The sequence below is a fragment of the Hemitrygon akajei genome, chromosome 11 (assembly GCF_048418815.1).
Source record: "Hemitrygon akajei chromosome 11, sHemAka1.3, whole genome shotgun sequence".
Lineage (NCBI taxonomy): Eukaryota > Metazoa > Chordata > Chondrichthyes > Myliobatiformes > Dasyatidae > Hemitrygon > Hemitrygon akajei.
In genome coordinates, this window is record NC_133134.1 from 39,298,376 (window position 1) to 39,315,967 (window position 17,592).

Consider the following 17,592-nt stretch of genomic DNA (forward strand, 5'->3'; position numbering starts at 1 on the left):
GTGTGCTTCAAGGAGGATTTAGGAGGGTTACTAAGGTCTAACAGAAAATATACAAGAAAGTTTCAGAGATAAGTTACTTCGGTTATGTGCATAGAATGTTAAAGTTAAGGTTGTTCTCTGTGAAACCAAGACATTTATTAAATCTGATAGAAATTTATTTAAAAAAAAATCCAGACAATATACAAGGAGAAATTCCAAAAGCAAAATAAGACAATTGCTAGAAATAGGAACAGAAAATATTGCAATACTCAGCATCTGTAGAATCAAAAACAGAGCTCACGTTTCAGGTTGATGACAGTTACCATTATTGGAATGGTTAAGAACAAAGGACAATACGATTTTACTTTTAGAGGAGTATTCTGATTTGGAAAACAATTTAAACTGCTGATAGATGCAATGTCTAAAAATAAAAGTGGTGGATGCAAATTATAAAAATGTTAAAAAAAAATTATGGGGCTTACGTAGTAAATAGGAAATGGAATTACCTTGATTACTCTTTGAAATTTACTCTTTAAAATTTGATATAACAGTATTAATTTCTTATAGAAAGTGTTTGTAAAGCTACTATTGTAAATCAATTCCAATATGTGACAAGAAGGCTTACATGGTATTACACTGACACCTTGTGGTTTGAACATATATTACAAAAGAAAGCATTATTTTAAATGATTTGCAATATTTTACATTTATTAAAATTAAAACTGAAGGAAAAATTGATTCATCCACCATAGAAAACCTCAACACAAATATAACAAAGTTTAAAAGAAATCAAAACTATTTTATATATTTCTTTCAATGTGTTTTAACTCTTTTAGGGCCAACAAAAGCCACCATTAAGCTGAAAAATTAATAACAGTACTTACGCCATATTTTTACCAGCATCAACAACAGATACAGTGCTGTCGTGACTAACCCATGCCAGGCGGTTTCCTGTGGCAGAGAAAGAAACACTATGGACCCAACCTCCACTACCGGCACCACCAAACTCTGCCATCACTTGTCCGAAAGGCATTTTGGAACCCCAAGGTGTGGCTGAAGGCTTTGTGTCTACTTCTTTAATGTAAGCAGAAAACACTCTATAAAGAAAACATATCAGAAGTGTTGTGAAGCAGCAAAGTTACAACACACTGGTTAATATATTAAAGAAAACTCAAATGACAGCAAATATTTCAATGTTTATTCATCATAGCTTTTCTGTTCATGTCAAAATAAATCTGAGGTTAAGTGAATGCCTTCACTGTGTTTGAGCATTTAATGTTCATATGCTCCCAATTTCCTATACTGTACTCTGTACAAGGAAGTAGTCAGCATGGTCCTTCAAGCCTCCTTCCAACAGAAATAAGGTCAAGACCGAAGTGATCTTTGCTCGACAATAGATTCCTATTCTAATACCATCAATAAATGACTAAAATTTGCTTTTCCCCAATTCACTAAGTAACACAATGACAAATCCACTTCTGTTAATTTAAGCTTAAAGGAATTTTGTATCCAGCTGGATACCTGAGAAGTTTGTCAATCCAAATTTTCCAGAAAATAAAATTGCTATTAAAAACAAAACCTATTCAAAATAATTTTTAGCACTTACATTTGTGATAACTCAAGGTGCCTATACAATTGGACAGAATTTAAATGTCTAAACTATACCATTAATAAACTAAAGCTAATAGATTGTGAAAATATTGTTTTAACACATCTTGCATGGAATAGTTTTACAGGTTTTCTGTATATACCAACCAAAACTAAAGAATAAAGAACAGGCCATCTTAAGTACTTATTCAGTGCATATTTTAACTGCATGCTCTCCCTTTGTCTGTATAGGCTTGGTGGTTTCATTGCCCACTGTAAATTACCTCTAGTGTATAGGTGAATGGTAGAAATTTGTGGTGGTAGTGGTGGTGGTGGTGGTGGTGGGGGTGGGGTTGATGAGAATACGGAAGGAATAAAAAAGGATTAGTATAAATGGTTTTTGCTGGTCCTCATGGACCCCATGGGCTGAAAGGCTTGTTTCAGTGCTATATGATCTTATGAGATTTAACTGCATAATAGCCAAAGGTACAAGTTGTTTGTTCTAGAGCTTGGGAAGACTCTAAAAGTGGACAAATTTGTAAGTATTTTCTCTATTGTAACAAGAATGAGAGAACATAATTTAGGTGACCCCAAGACTCTTTGCTCCAGTGAATGTATCCCAAAAGTACTAAAATACTGAAGAGATCTTCAATCTCGACCAAGGAAGTTTCAATAGCATTAATAAAGGGAGCTAACCAAGAAATCACAAAGATTTTTGGTTAAGGTATTTTCACTCTTTCAGCAATGGTTATAGAAAAGATGGGAACCATGACATTTAAACAAGACATAGCAGACTCTTATAAAGATAATCCAGGATAGAGTGATGCTGGCATTACGACAATGTTCTCAGAAGCCTATTGAAAATTTCACCACATTTTTCATACCCAAATTATCTTACACTTCAATCAAAATCCGTCATCTATAGTAAAAGGTCCAAACTTCACTCCAGTTAGAACCTTTTAAGTGGCTGATACTTATACCAACTGAATGGTGTATTTTTCTTGAATTTAGAATGATCCCATTGGAAAAGAGCAAGAGGACAAGATGCGAGAGAATAGGACCAATCCAGTATGACAGTGGATATGTATGTATGGAACCAGAGGAGATAGCAGAGGTACTTAATGAATACTTTGCTTCAGTATTCACTACGGAAAAGGACCTTGGTGATTGTAGGGATGACTTACAGCGAATTGAAAAGCTTAAGCATATATAGGCATTAAAAAAAAAGAGGATGTGCTGGAGCTTTTGGAAAGCATCATGTTGTACAAGTCTCTGGGACAGGATGAGATATACCCCAGGCTACGGTGGGAGGGGAGGGAGGAGATTGCTGAAACTCTGGCAATGATCCTTGCATCATCAATGGGGACGGCAGAGGTTCCGGAGGATTGGACAGTTGCAGATGTTGTTCCCTTATTCAAGAAAGGGAGTAGAGACAGTCCAGGAAATTATAGACCAGTGAGTCTTACCTCAGTGGTTTGTAAGTTGATGGAAAAGATCCTGAGAGGCAGGATTTATGGATATTTGGAGGGGCATAATATGATTAGGAATAGTCAGCATGGCTTTGTCAAAGGCAAGTCATGCCTTATGAACCTGATTGAATTTTTTTTTTGAGGATGTGACTAAACACATTGATGAAGGTAGAGCAGTAGATATAGTGTATATGGATTTCAGCAAGGCATTTTATAAAGTACCCCATGCAAGGATTATTGAGAAAGTAAGGAGGAATGGGATTCAAGGGGACCTTTCTTTGTGGATTCAGAATTGGCTTGCCCACAGAGGCAGAGAGTGGTCGTAGACAGGTCATATTCTGCATGGAGGTAGGTGACCAGTGGTGTGCCTCAGGGATCTGTTCTGGGACCCTTCTCTTCATGATTTTTCTAAATGACCTGGATAAGGAAGTAGAGGGAAGGGTTAGTAAATTTGCTGATGCCACAAAGGTTGGGGGTGTTGTGGATAGTGTGGAGAGCTATCAGAGGTTACAGTGGGACAGTGATAGGATGCAAAACTGGGCTGAAAAGTGGCACACAGAGTTCAACCTAGATAAATGTGAGGTGGTTCATTTTGGTAGGTCAAATTATGATGGCAGAATATAGTATTAATGGTAAGACTCTTGGCAGTGTGGAGGATCAGAGGGATCTTGGAGTCCGTGTCCACAGGATACGCAAAGCTGCTGTGCATGTTGACTATGTGGTTAAGAAGGCATACAGTGCATTGGCATTCATCAACCACAGGATTGAGTTCAAGAGCTGAGAGGTAATGTTACAGCTATATGGGATGCTGGTCAGACCCCACTTGGAGTACTGTGATCAGTTCTGGTCACCTCACTACAAGAAAGAAATGGAAACTATAGAAAAGGTGAAGAGGAGATTTACAAGGATGTTGCCTGGATTGGGGAGCATGCCTTCATGAGAATAGGTTGAGTGAACTCAGCCTTTTCTCCTTGGAGTGGTGGAAGATGAGAGGTGACCTGATAGGGGGGTATAAGATGATGAGAGGCATTGATTGTTTGGATAGTCAGAGGCTTTTTCCCAGGGTTGAAATAGCTAACATGAGAGGGCACAGTTTTAAGGTGCTTGGAAATAGATACAGAGGAGATGTCAGGGGTAAGTTTTGTTTTGTGTTTTTTTTTATAAAAACAGAGTGGTGAGTGCATGGAATGGGCTGCTGGCAACGGTGGTGGAGGTGGAGACGATAGGGTCTTTTAAGAGACTCCTGGATAGGTACATGGAGCTTAGAAAAATAGAGGGCTATGGGCGATCCTTGGTAATTTCTAAAGTAAGTACATGCTCGGCACAGCTTTGTGGGCCAAAGGGACTGTATTGTGCTGTAGGTTTTTTCTATGAAAACTTTGTATCTGATATTTTCTATGTCAAACTGCCAAGAATGACACTTTATACTTTACTTTGAAACCTCCTTCAAAACTGCTGTGCATCTTACCTGCATTTGAAGTCACATGAACCGGCTGCCAGTAAGACATTATTGGGATGCCAGTCAAGGCTAAGGATAGTAGAACGAATTGGCTTCTTGATGTGTTTACTCACCCACCTAAAAGTAGGAAATATAGCTAATTGTTAAAGCCAAACAGATGCATTCTTTTATTTAAAAATATTTTCAATTAAGATATTATTGACCATCATAAAACTTCTGTCCATTTAGTCAAAATTCTGTTCAGTCCTATGCACCTGCTCCTTAAATACTGGGCACTGCTTCAAGACAGAATCTCAGCTTCCAGGTGTCAATCAGTGCTACACATGCATAACATAAAAACAATTTAAATAAATTTAATGCTCCTTCAGTTTTTAAGCTGGAAAACATTTCAAATCAAGTCCAAAATCTCCCTGAGACCCAACATACTGTTAACATCAACATTTGTCTATTTAAGAATGTTTTATTTCTCGTTATTGCTTTTTTAATTTTTCCATATTACAACTTACCCTTTGTCCCTTTGTAGGTTTATTGCACCTTCTTTATAGCTTTGTACCATCGGCAAAATCAGATGCATTAAACTTTGTCTCCTTCTTAAATCACTGACATTGATTCTAAAATACCAAGTTTAATACAAATTTAATGGGCTTACTTCTATTGTATCCTTTGTCTGCAAATCAATTTTCAGCCTATGCCAATATAGTTCCATCACTGCCGTGAGCCTAATATTTACTTAATAAGCTTATGGTATTTTATAGATTTTTAAAAATCAAAATTTTATAGAAGTTATAAACACTATGTATAATTCATCCTTAGCTGGTTCCTTGACCTACTGATTTAGAGAAAAAAATGCACCATTTCATTCTTTACCATATCTTCCACATAACTATTGAAAATCAGGTTTGCTCTTTAACTAAAGTTCTCCAAGATTGCTTTATTAACAATGTACATGCTTCTCCTTGCTGCCTAGCACAACTTAATTCTTCTTTAAGTAGTTACTTCTCTTCAGTCCAGTGAGGCCAATGTGGAAAATGCAGAGTTCCATTGCTGGGGCAGTTGATGGCTGACTGAATAGGAGTGTATAGTTTGTAAAATGGGCTACTACTCCTGACATTTATGCATGGCTTTTATGGGCTTGAGGTTTGGACAACACAGTGGCACAGCAGTTAAAACTGATATGCCAAAGCTCCAGCATTCCAGGTGTAATCCTAATCCTGGAAGAACAGTGTGTCATTTTTGCACCTTCTATGACTTTGTGGGCTTCCCAGGTGCTTGAATTTCTTCACACAAGGTAAATACATACTAGTTGGCAAGTTAATTCTATAAACTATCCTCTCCTATAAGCCAATAACCCCAGTTTTGAGGCCTGAATTACATTAAGTTGGTTATCTTGGGCAGACTACATTGCTCATATCTTCAACACCAGACTCCTGAAATGGACCTACATTGCAAGCTAGTCATGGGAAGAGATTACCAGGCAGATGGGAAAAAGACTCAAGAATATGCTCAACCCTCCTTGAAGAACAGTATTCCCACTGATCTGTCTGACAGTCCCACAAACTATTACTGTGGCAAAGGGACATTGTGATGATATCAAAGGAGACAATTTGGCCCACAGAATCTCAACTGACTTACAAAAAATCCCCATCAACCATATTACCTCATTTATTCCCTGTGATCTATTCTCCTTAATGCCTTTCCAATGAATTAGGAGGATTTTATGGAGACAGTGTTTACGATATTTTTCCAGCAGTATGAGATGCATGCGGTAGGCTGTCCAGATATCAGACCCTCCAAGAAGGCAAGGATCACTGTTGCTGACAGATCCAAGTTTTGTGCCAGGCCTGAGGTTTTGATTTTTCAATACCCTTTTCCTCAAATCAACCAAAAACTGGGTTTATGTGGGTGGTGAAATTCAACAATGAAATTTGACTTATAAAATGGATACTTCTATTACAAGGATTAATATTACATCCACCACAGTTATTTTTAACCTCATGTTGTTTCTAACCTACACCCAAACTAATTTTACATATTATTTTCTACAGCAAATATTGTTTTCCAACTTTTATTCTCTTTATCATTTTGACTACTACACCATCTCCTTCATACCAGACTTCTTTTTAGATTCGATTTTTAGATTTATTGTCATTGTGCCATGTACAGATACTCAAAGCCAATGAAATGCAGTTATCATCTAACCAGAAATGCAAAGAATAGTGTTATTTACAGAGTAACTGCAAATAAAAAGTAAGTGCTACAGCACACGAATATAAAAGTACTGAGACAGTACAATATGGGTGCAATACTGCTTAGCGCTGTGATATGAGGTTCAGCAGGGTCACAGCCTCAGGGAAGAAGTTCTTCATGTGCCCGCTGGTGTGGGAGCAGAGGCTCCTGTAGCACCTACCAGATGGGAGGAGAGTAAAAAGCCCATGGTTAGGGTGAGATGCATCCTTGATAATGATTTTTGCCCTGCCCGGGCAGCATTTATGGTAGATGTTCTTAATGGTGGGCAATTTTCTCTTTTAAAAAAAATCCTTAGAATATGGAGTTCAAAACTAGTCAGTCTGCAGCCGCATCTCCTAAGAGGTAAAGTATTAAAAACATTTCAGTCTGGGTCTAATTAATCTGTTGAGAATTTGACTAGTACCTTACCGTTCTCTACTAAACTTTCTCCATTTCCGACCATGCTTATTTATATCCAGAACCACTGCACTTAATACTTAAAGTGTAATTGAATACATAATAATGAAACTATCAATTTTAGATAGACCGAAGTACAATTTCTATTCCTGTATTTTCTTGTGTTTCTTACATAAAGGAGAACACATATAAATTTGATCAATAATTTATTAGGTAGCTTGGCTGCTTAAGTTAAAAAACGTATGAACTATGGAAATCAGGAGGGTGCCACATTTAATCTTTAGCCTTTAATGGGTTAGACCATAAAAACGCAAAATATAGTAGAATTAGGCCATTTGATCCATCAAGTCTTCTCAACTATTCCATCATAGATGATTTATTTTCTCTCTCAACCCCATTCTCCTGCCTTCTCCCTGTAACCTTTGCTGCCCTGACTAATCAAGAACCTATCAACCTCTGCTTTAAGTATACTCAATGACTTTGCCTCCACAACTGTCCATGGAGATCATGGCAATGAACTTTACAGACTCACCATCTTCTGGTTAAATAAATTCATCCTCAACTCTATTCTAAGTGGATGTCCCTCGATTCTGAGGCTATGCCCTCTGGTTCCTTACCCACTATAGGACAGATCCTCTCCACATCCACTCTATCTAGCCCATTCAATATTCAATGGGGTTCAATGAGATCTCCCCTCAGTCTTCAGGAACTCCAGCAAGTACAGGCCCAAAGTTAAAAAAGTCCACGTTAACCATTTTCATTCCTAGAATCATTCTCATCAACTTCCTCTGGACCCTCTCCAATGCCAGCACATCTTTTCTCAGATAAGTGCCCCAAACTGCTCACAACACTCCAAGCACTGTCTGACCAACATTTTATAAAGCCTCAGCATTACATCCTTGCTCTTATGCTCTAGCCCTCTCAAAATGGATGCTAACATTGCATTTGCCTTCCCACTTAACCTGCAAATTAACCTTCAGGGAATCCTACATAAGGGCTCCCAAATCACTTGGCACTTCTGATTTTTGAATTTTCTCCCCATTTAGAAAATAGTCTACACCTTTATTCCTCCTAGCAAAGTGCACTACCATGCACATCCCTAAGTTCTGCAGACTCCCTGCTCCTTCAACACTATCTGTGCCTCCACCTGTCTTTCTATCCTCTGCAAACTAAACTACAAAGCCATAAATCGTCATCCAAATCATTGGCACATAATATGAAAAGAAATGGTCCTCATACTGACTCCTGCAGAACACAACTCTGGCAGTCAACCAAAGTAGACCCCTTTATCCCCATTCTTTGCCTCTTAACGATCAGCCAATCCTCCATCCATGCCATTATCTTTCCTTTAATACGATGCGCTCTTATCTTATTAAGTAGCCTCATGTGTGGCACCTTGTCAATGGTCTTCTGAAAATAAAAGTAAACACCCGTTGACTCTCCTTTGTGTATCTTGCCTGTTACTTCCTCAAAGAATTCCAACAGATTTGTCAGGCAAGATTTGCCCTCCTGGAAACCATGCTGAATTTGGCTTATTTTATCGTATGCATCCAAGTACCCAAAAACCTCATCTGTATTTTCCCAACCACTGAAGTCAGGCTAACTGGACTATCATTTCCTTTCTTCTGCTTCCCTCCCTTGTTAGAGTGGCGTGACATTTAGAATTTTACCGTCCTCTGGAGCCATTCCAGAATCTAGCAGTTCTTGAAAGATACTAATTGCCTCCACAATCTCTTCAGCTACCTTTTTCAGAACTTGGGTGTAGTCCATATGGTACAGTTGACTTATCTACTTACAGTTTTCCAAGCAACTTCTCCTTAATAATAGCAACTACACTCACTTCTGTTTCTGACACTCTTGAATTTCTGGCATACTGCCAGTGTCTTTTACAGTAAAGACTGATGCAAAATATTTATTCAATTCATCTGCCTTCTTTGTCCTCTATTGCTACCTCTCCAGTGTCACTTTTCAGCAGTCCAATACCTACTCTCACCTCTCTTTTACTCTTTATGTATGTACGGTATCTGGAAAAAAAGCTTCTGGTATTGTTATGACCTCGGCCCCCTCCTTTGTGAGAACCGCAAGAGCCCTAGTCAAGGGGGGGGGGGGGGGGTCAACTGACCCAAGAGGGGGAGAGACGTGCTGAATAGACACAGGAAATGGGAGAGAGAGAGGGAGACGTGCGGAAGACCATGTTCTCCCGAGAAGCAGAATAAAGGCGACATTGACTATTGTCTCATGGAGACCACGTGAAAAGCCCTCGGGCAAAGTGGGCTGGTTGAGAGAGAGAGATCGCATCACCTGCAACCTGACTGACACCTGCGATCCTGTGAAGAAGTATAAAGGAGGGTCTGAGGGGGGGGACAACCCTCAGACGCACCAAGGAAACACACGCAGGAGAAACGCTAGAAATCCTGCGACAGCGTTTTAATAGCTACCGCCGGCGATGGGGTTCGTGTGCGTCTTTTCCTTGCCTGGGATTGGCGACCCCCACAACGGCAGAACGGCTTAGCTACAGGGGAGGCCACCGATGAGCGTTCATTCCCCACGAGGCTCCGACAAACTGAACTACTCCAGGCTGGAAACCCGATCGGGTAAACTCTCAAATCTCTCTCTCTGTCTTTCTAACAAAAGTGTACCAACGCGACGCTTCCGCCGGCAACTAAGTGAAACTGCCGTGAGCTAAAAGACTTTTAGATGTCCGGCGAACGATATAAAATCTACATTACCCCTAGACGACGAGCGAGCTTGTGTTTTGAATGATTATTATTACACCGGTGTTTTAGATTGAGTTGTGACGACGTATATGATCTGAATGTTTTGTATTAACCATACATTTGTGCCTCTTTTTTGAATAAAACGTTTGAAAATAGTAGCATCTGACTCAGCTGATCCCGCTATCTTTGCTGGTAAGTTTACCTAGTTACGAGGTTACGTAACAAGTGGAGTTCTCGTCCCGGATTTGAAACCAAAGTGAATCGGGCTGTAAGTCCAAACTTAAATCTGGTTACGCAGGTAGCCAGACAGGAAACCAGCAAAGATGGATGTGGATGACTTTATGAGAAACCCGACGGTAGAGGCGCTAGGGAAGGCCACAAAATCAGACTTGGTAAATTTGGCAAAGGCGTTAGACCTCACAGCGGTGAAGCCAGCAATGAAAAAGCAGGAAGTGCGAAGGATCATACAACAGTATTACGTAAGGAAGAAGGTGTTTGCAGCTGAGGATTTAGAAAATATCCCCGAAAAGAGATTAGCAAGTGGGACAGATCAGGCAGAGTTGGAGAAAGCAAGGTTGGACCATGATCTTAAAGTAAAGCAGCTAGCTGCAAAGGAAAAGGCTGAGGAAAGGGAGCAGGTGTTCAAACTAAAGGAATTAGAGATGAAACGGGGTCATGAGCTCCAGCTAAAGCAGCTAGAAGCAGAAGAGAAAGAGAAACAAAGGAGCCATGAATTGGAGCTGGACAGGCGAAAGCAAGAGCGAAGAGCTCAAGGGCAAGAGAGCGAGGAGGGGTTTGATGTTAGTCGGGCGTTGAGGTTGGTCCCTCCGTTCGAGGAGACGGATGTTGATAGTTATTTCTTGCTTTTTGAGAAGGTGGCAGTGAATCAGAAGTGGCCCAGAGAGCAGTGGGTGGCGTTGTTACAAAGTGTGTTACGAGGGAAAGCACAGCGGGTATATGCCACGCTGCCCCCAGAAAGGGACGGGAATTATGATCACGTAAAGGAGGCCATTCTCCGAGGTTACGAGTTAGTACCTGAGGCGTATAGACAAAGGTTCCGAAATTTAAGGAAAGGGTGGAATCAAACGTATACCGAGCTAGCCCACGAGAAGGGTGTGCTCTTGGATCGCTGGTGCACCGCGGAAAAGGTGCCGAGAATTATGGGCGTATCAGGGAGTTATTTTTGGTTGAGGAATTTAAAGGTTGTGTTCCGGAGGAGATCCGAATGTATTTAAATGAGAGGACGAATCAGTCCATCTCAGAGATGGCTAGGTTCGCAGATGAATATGCCCTAACCCACAAGACAAAGTTTTCCTCGCCAAAAAGTTACCAGAGAGACCGTGGGAACGGTAGAGAAAGTCCGCCGGCTGAGGCGGAGATCCCGCTGGGAGCTAGTGGTAAAATTGAGGAGGAGAGGCAAGATGGCAGGAGAGGTCCTGGTGTGACCTGTTTTAATTGTGGAAAGGTGGGTCATATTGCATCTAAATGCTTTGCTCCAAGAAAGGAGCCAGAGAGAGGGAAAGCAGCGATTCCTATTGGGTGTGCAGTGGTAATCAGAAAATCGGCAAGAGGGTCCCAGGGGAGCAGAGAGCGCGAGGGGTCGGAGATTTATATGTCACACGGAACCGTGTCTGTGAGGAAGGGGGACCCGCCAATTCCCGTACGGATTTGGAGAGACACGGGGGCGGAGCTATCATTAATTAGCCGTAACGTATTACAATTCGGACCTCCGACGGGCGAGGTAGCCCTGAGAGGAATAGGAAAAGGGACAGAAAGGGTGTCTTTGCGTAGGGTCATTTTGGATTGTGAGCTGGTGTATGGATCAGTTGAAATGGGGGTGCCATCAGAATTCCCAAGAACTGATGTGGATGTCCTCCTTGGAAACAATTTAGCAGGAGGAAAAGTTTGGTCGGCCATGACTATGACCCACCGACCGGTGCGTGTTGAGGCCCCACCCATAGAGTCCCCGAGCTATCCCGCATGCGCGGACACTTGCAGCCTGTCGAGAAAAGCAGCTGAGAACCAGAGCAGTTTAAATCGGGCCAGTAGTGAATTGGCCAAGACGTTTTTACCGACCCTATACCACGAGGGTTCCGAGGGTGGTAAAACAGAAAGTAGTAAAGTGAAAGGGGGTAAGGGCGAGGAGATAGCCCCCCCCCCCTTAGTGAACAGAAAGGTCCTAGAGGTAGGAAATAAAGATGAGAAACGGATAAAGCTGTTAAAAGGTCCAGAGTTGGACACGGTTGATCTGTCCGGTTTGGCAGAATTGTTTGGAGAAGTTGAGAGTTCTAAAGGTGTTCCCGATGGTCCAGAGAGTGAAATGAGGGCAGTCTTAGAGAGGAAGGGTATCCTTGCTGTGGAGAAGTCAGCTGGAATGGCCGAGGAGGTTGTTTCAGCTCGCAGGGTTGCGCCTTCCCCAACGGGGGGCTGCCTAGAGAGTAACTGGAAGGATCGGGGGATGTTTGAATTTGAAAAGGGTACGGGTGTTGAAAGCCTGGAAGAGGCCAATGTCCCGTTTGAGTGTGTCCAAGATGGGGATGCACTTGGTGCTGAACCTAGTCACGGAGCTCAGGAAAAAGCTGAGGTATTTGACTCAGCTGGACGAGACGGCCGTCCTTTTGGATCAGATAGGCTTGGTTCGGGGAAGAAAGGGTTAACCTTGGGGAGTGCGAGTCCCCAGAGGGTTGTGCTGAGGGGAGTGTTCAGAGTTAATGTGGAGCTTATGAATGGGGAGATAACTGTTGTTGTGGGGGAGAACGGTAAATCTGTAGTTCCCAACTCGAAGGGAAAAAGGTTAAAGTCTAAAATGATGCCTACGCACTGATTACGGGTTGATTTGGAACGTAAAGGTGCCTCACACGCTATTGTTATTCAAGAAAGCGCTGCGAGGAAGCCGAAATTTAAATGCGGCCAGGGGGAAAGGTTCGCCCTGAAACACATCAGCCTGTATGGTCTTGGCAGAAGGGCTAACTACCTGGGTGGACGCGGAGTTAAGAGAATAACCCTTGTGGGAAGGAAAGGCGGGAGAGTACCTTGCCAAATTACTCGCAGTCCCCACGGGGGGACTCACTGGGAAAAGGCGATGGGTAATATAAATGCCCTTTGTAAACCACAACGCCGGTTGTACGGGTTCGCGCCAAAGCCTGTGAATAATAAAGACCACCCCTTGGGAGACCTGCCGGTGAAATACCACGACCGAAACGATTAGTATTTGTATAAACTTTTGTAGATGCACCTAAGCTAAGATCACACCTCCTTAGTTATGTTGCTGAAGAAAGCAAATAAATAAGGTAGTTATTGAGCTGAAGTTTGATGCTACCAGACTTTAGTATGGCACGTGAGGTTAAGGTATTAAAGAAAGGGGCACTGTACTTGTTACCTGTTTAGATACTGACTTGAATGTATTAACGGTAGTACTCTGTGAAGAGAAAAGCTTGTGTAGTATGTAGATTCAAAAAAAAAGGTCCTGTACCAACCTGTTTTTAACCGCTGGTAAAAAACCTGCTATGGGGGGAGGTGTTATGACCTCGGCCCCTTCCTTTGTGAGATTCGCAAGAGCCCTAGTCAAGGGGGGGTCAACTGACCCAAGAGGGGGAGAGGCGTGCTGAATAGACACAGGAAATGGGAGAGAGAGAGGGAGACGTGCGGAAGACCATGTTCTCCCGAGAAGCAGAATAAAGGCGACATTGACTATTGTCTCATGGAGACCACGTGAAAAGCCCTCGGGCAAAGTGGGCTGGTTGAGAGAGAGAGATCGCATCACCTGCAACCTGATTGACACCTGCAATCCCGTGAAGAAGTATAAAGGAGGGTCTGAGGGGGGGGGACAACCCTCAGACGCACCAAGGAAACACACGCAGGAGAAACGCTAGAAATCCTGCGACAGCGTTTTAATAGCTACCACCGGCGGTGGGGTTCGTGTGCGTCTTTTCCTTGCCTGGGATTGGCGACCCCCACAACGGAAGAACGGCTTAGCTACAGGGGAGACCACCGATGAGCGTTCATTCCCCACGAGGCTCCGACAAACTGAACTACTCCAGGTTGGAAACCCGATCGGGTAAACTCTCAAATCCCTCTCTCTGTCTTTCTAACAAAAGTGTACCAACGCAACGCTTCCGCCGGCAACTAAGTGAAACTGCCGTGAGCTAAAAGACTTTTAGATGTCCGGCGAACGATATAAAATCTACATTACCCCTAGACGACGAGCGAGCTTGTGTTTTGAATGATTATTATTACACCGGTGTTTTAGATTGAGTTGTGACGACGTATATGATCTGAATGTTTTGTATTAACCATACGTTTGTGCCCCTTTTTTGAATAAAACGTTTGAAAATAGTAGCATCTGACTCAGCTGATCCCGCTATCTTTGCTGGTAAGTTTACCTAGTTACGAGGTTACGTAACAGTATCCTTTTTTATATTACTAACTTACCTTCATATTTCATCTTCTCTGCTTTTGGCTTTTTAGTTGCCTTCTGTTGGCATTTAAAAGCTTCCCAATCCTCTAACTTCCCACAAATGTTTGCGTATTTTAATTTCTCTCTTTTCCTTTTCTGCTGTCTTTGACTTCCCTTGTTAGCGACAATTGTCTCACCCTCCCTTTAGAATACTTCATCATAGGGATGTATGTATCTATACTGCGCCAAATTGACCCCAGAAACTCCAGCCATGCTGTATTGCCATCATCACTGATAGTGTCCCCTTCCAGATAAACTTTGGTCAGCTCTTCCTCATACCTTTGTAATTCCCTTTACTCCACTGTAATACTGATACATCTGACTTCATCTACTCTCTCAAACTGTAGAAGAACAGAATTCACATTTTATCATATTATTACAACGGCTCAGCATCACGACCCCAGCAATGGAACTTTTTGAGGTGTGGGTGCAGGGGGATATTAAGTTAAAGCTCCTGCTGATTTTGCCTCTGGTGTGGGGCAGGGGAAGGATAGTGAAAACCCCAGGGGAGCATAAAGGGCTGGATGGGTCAGAGAGAGTGGGGTGAGAGAAATATTCAAAGCACAAAGAGGGGGAGTCAGAGGTGTGAAGGGGGGGATGTAACAAAAGATAGAGGAGGCATGACAGGGAAAGGGTCTCAGCCTGAAATGTCAATCATTCATTTCCCTCCATAGATGCTGCCTGATTTGCTGTGTTCCTGCAGTATGTTCGCATGCTTTTCCATCCAGCATCTGCTGTCTTTACTGTGTGTTGATTTTCACCAAGTGTTCACTTACCAATCATTTTCTCCTTCAAAGTAGCATACTGAGATCAGCCGAGCACCACTACCTACAGCAAATTTATTTTCCTGAGGAGACCACTTCACAAATGTAGCAGCACGGTTAATTCTTAGGATGACCAATGTTGGTTTCCAAACACCATCTTTCTGGCTCCATACGTAGGCATTACGGTCAGCACCACAGGTTACAATGCGATCACTCTGGGGAGCCCAATCAATGCCTGCACAAATAGTAGCAAACATTTAGTATGAATTTATTAAAGAGCACAACATCCAGCAATCTGGAGTAAATTATCTATGCCGAACCATACTGGTATATTTATTTTCATGGTTTTCAAATTGCCCGAAGAAAATAAGAATTTTACAAAAAGAAATCCACAAGTTTTGATCTTTCTTCTAACCTAATCTAGGTAAATATATACAGCTACCATGCTGGTCACATCTGTCCAAGCCTAACTTAAAAGTATCAGAGGTTGCTGGAAGTTACCAAAAGTTAAAGTCTGCTTTTTAAAAAACAGTATATTAGCTCAAGTACTAATATAACACTCAAAATTCAATCGAAGATATACCAATAACATTTCTAAGAAAGTGAGAGTTACAATAAGTTTGTGATATTTTGCCTCAAATATTTATAAAATATAGTTCTGTCTAATGATTAAGTGACACAGATGACTGAACTTTTATGACAAGGAAATCCCACAGGAAAAGTCTGGCATTTCAGAACTAACCTTATTTTCTGGTCTTTGACAAAACTTAAATCATAACATTCAGAATTAAACACTTGTGTTTGTTTTTCAAAATCAGAATCAGGTTTAAAATCACTGACACGTAAATTTTTTTTGTTACAGTAGTACATTGCAATACATGAAAATGTTACAGGTTATCGGTAAATTATGATTATAAATAAAAAATTAAATAAGTAATGCAAAAAAAAGAGAGCAAAAAAAAAGTGAGGTAGTGTCTTGGGTTCATTGTCCATTCAGAATCCTGATGGCGGAGAGGAAAAAGATGTTCCCAAAATGTTAAGTGTACACCTTCAGGCCCCATAACAACTTCTTGAAGGTAATAGCGAGAAGAGGGCATATCGTAGGTGATGGGTATCTTTAATGATGGATGCTGCCTTTTGAAGGTGTCTTCAATGCTGGGGAGGCTAGTGCCTACGATGAAAGGCTGAGTTTACAACTTAATGCAACTTTTTCTGCCCCTACGTACGAGACAGTGACGCAACCAGTTAGAATGCTCACCATAGTACAAAGGAGCCCAGGATAGACCTTCAGAAATTGAGACCCAGGAACTTGAAACTGCTCACCCATTCCACTGCTAATCCCTTGATGAGAAAGTCCACAATCAATTCCTTGGTTTTAATGATGTTGAGAGCAAGGTTGTTATTGCAACACCACTGAACCAGGCAATCTAGCGCAATCCTCTACACCATCTGAAATTCCTCCAATAGTTGTGTCATCGGCACATTTATAGATGCCTTTTGAGCTGTGCCTAGCCACACAGTCACAGGTAGCATAGCAATGGGCATCCTTGAGGTGCACCAGTGTTGATTGTCAGCAAGCAGATGTTATTTCTGATCCGTACTGACTGGTCTCCTGGTGAGGAAATTAAGGATCCAGTTCCAGAGACCCAAGATTTGGAGCTTGTTGATTAGAACTGAGGTTATGATTGCATTGATCACTGAGCTGTAATCTAAATAAACGGAAGCCTGGGGCAGGTATTGCTATTATCCAAGTGATCCAAGGCCAAATGGAGAGCCAGTGAGATTGCATCTAGTATAAACGTATTGTGGCTATAGGCAAATTACAGTGGGTTTAGGACTTTGCTTACGCAGGAGTTGATTCTGGCCATTACCAACCTCTCAAAGCACTTCATCACAGTAGATATGAACGTAACTGGGCAAAATGTTGTCATTGAGGCAGCTCAGCCTGCTCTTCTTGGGCACTGGTATGATTGCAATCCTTTTGAACCAGGTGGAACCTCTTACAGCAGCAGTGAGAGCTTGAAAATGTTTCTTAACACCCCTGCTAGTTAGCTGGCACAGATTTTCAGTGCCCTATCAAATACACCATCAGTGCCTCATGCCTTGCGAGAATTCACCCCCTTGAAAGATATTCTGATGTCGGCCTCCAAGATAGGAAACCCATGGTCATCAGATGCTGCAGGGTTTTGCACAGGTGTAGTTTTAGTCTCCCTTTTAAAGTATGCAAAAAAAAAAGGCGTTGAGCTCATCTGGGAGCGAAGCATCACATCCACCATGATGCTAGTTTTGCTTTGTAGGAAGTAATGGCCTGCAAATCCTGAGAGAGCTAACGTGAATCTGATTCCATCTCTAATTTCAACCGGAATTGTTATTTGTCACTCTTAGTCTTCCATAGGTCGCACCTGGACTTCTAGTCTAGCCCTAAGCAGACTCTGAATTTCCTGGCTCCTCCACAGCTCTTAGTTTGAGTATGTCCAGTATGTTCTTGAAGGCACACTCATCCACACAAGTCTTGACG

General features: G+C 41.9%; 1 protein-coding gene across 1 annotated transcript in view; it reads right to left on the bottom strand.

Moving 5' to 3' along the window:
- LOC140735500 (actin-related protein 2/3 complex subunit 1A-B) overlaps window positions 1-17,592 on the bottom strand; it is a 49,455-nt gene that overhangs the window by 8,683 nt on the left and 23,180 nt on the right. The window contains exons 4-6 of the mRNA XM_073060661.1: window positions 15,087-15,309; window positions 4,504-4,611; window positions 864-1,076 (exon numbers count right to left, since the gene is read on the bottom strand). Of these exons, the coding sequence (XP_072916762.1) occupies window positions 864-1,076; window positions 4,504-4,611; window positions 15,087-15,309 (544 nt within the window). The remainder of the gene's footprint in view (window positions 1-863; window positions 1,077-4,503; window positions 4,612-15,086; window positions 15,310-17,592) is intronic.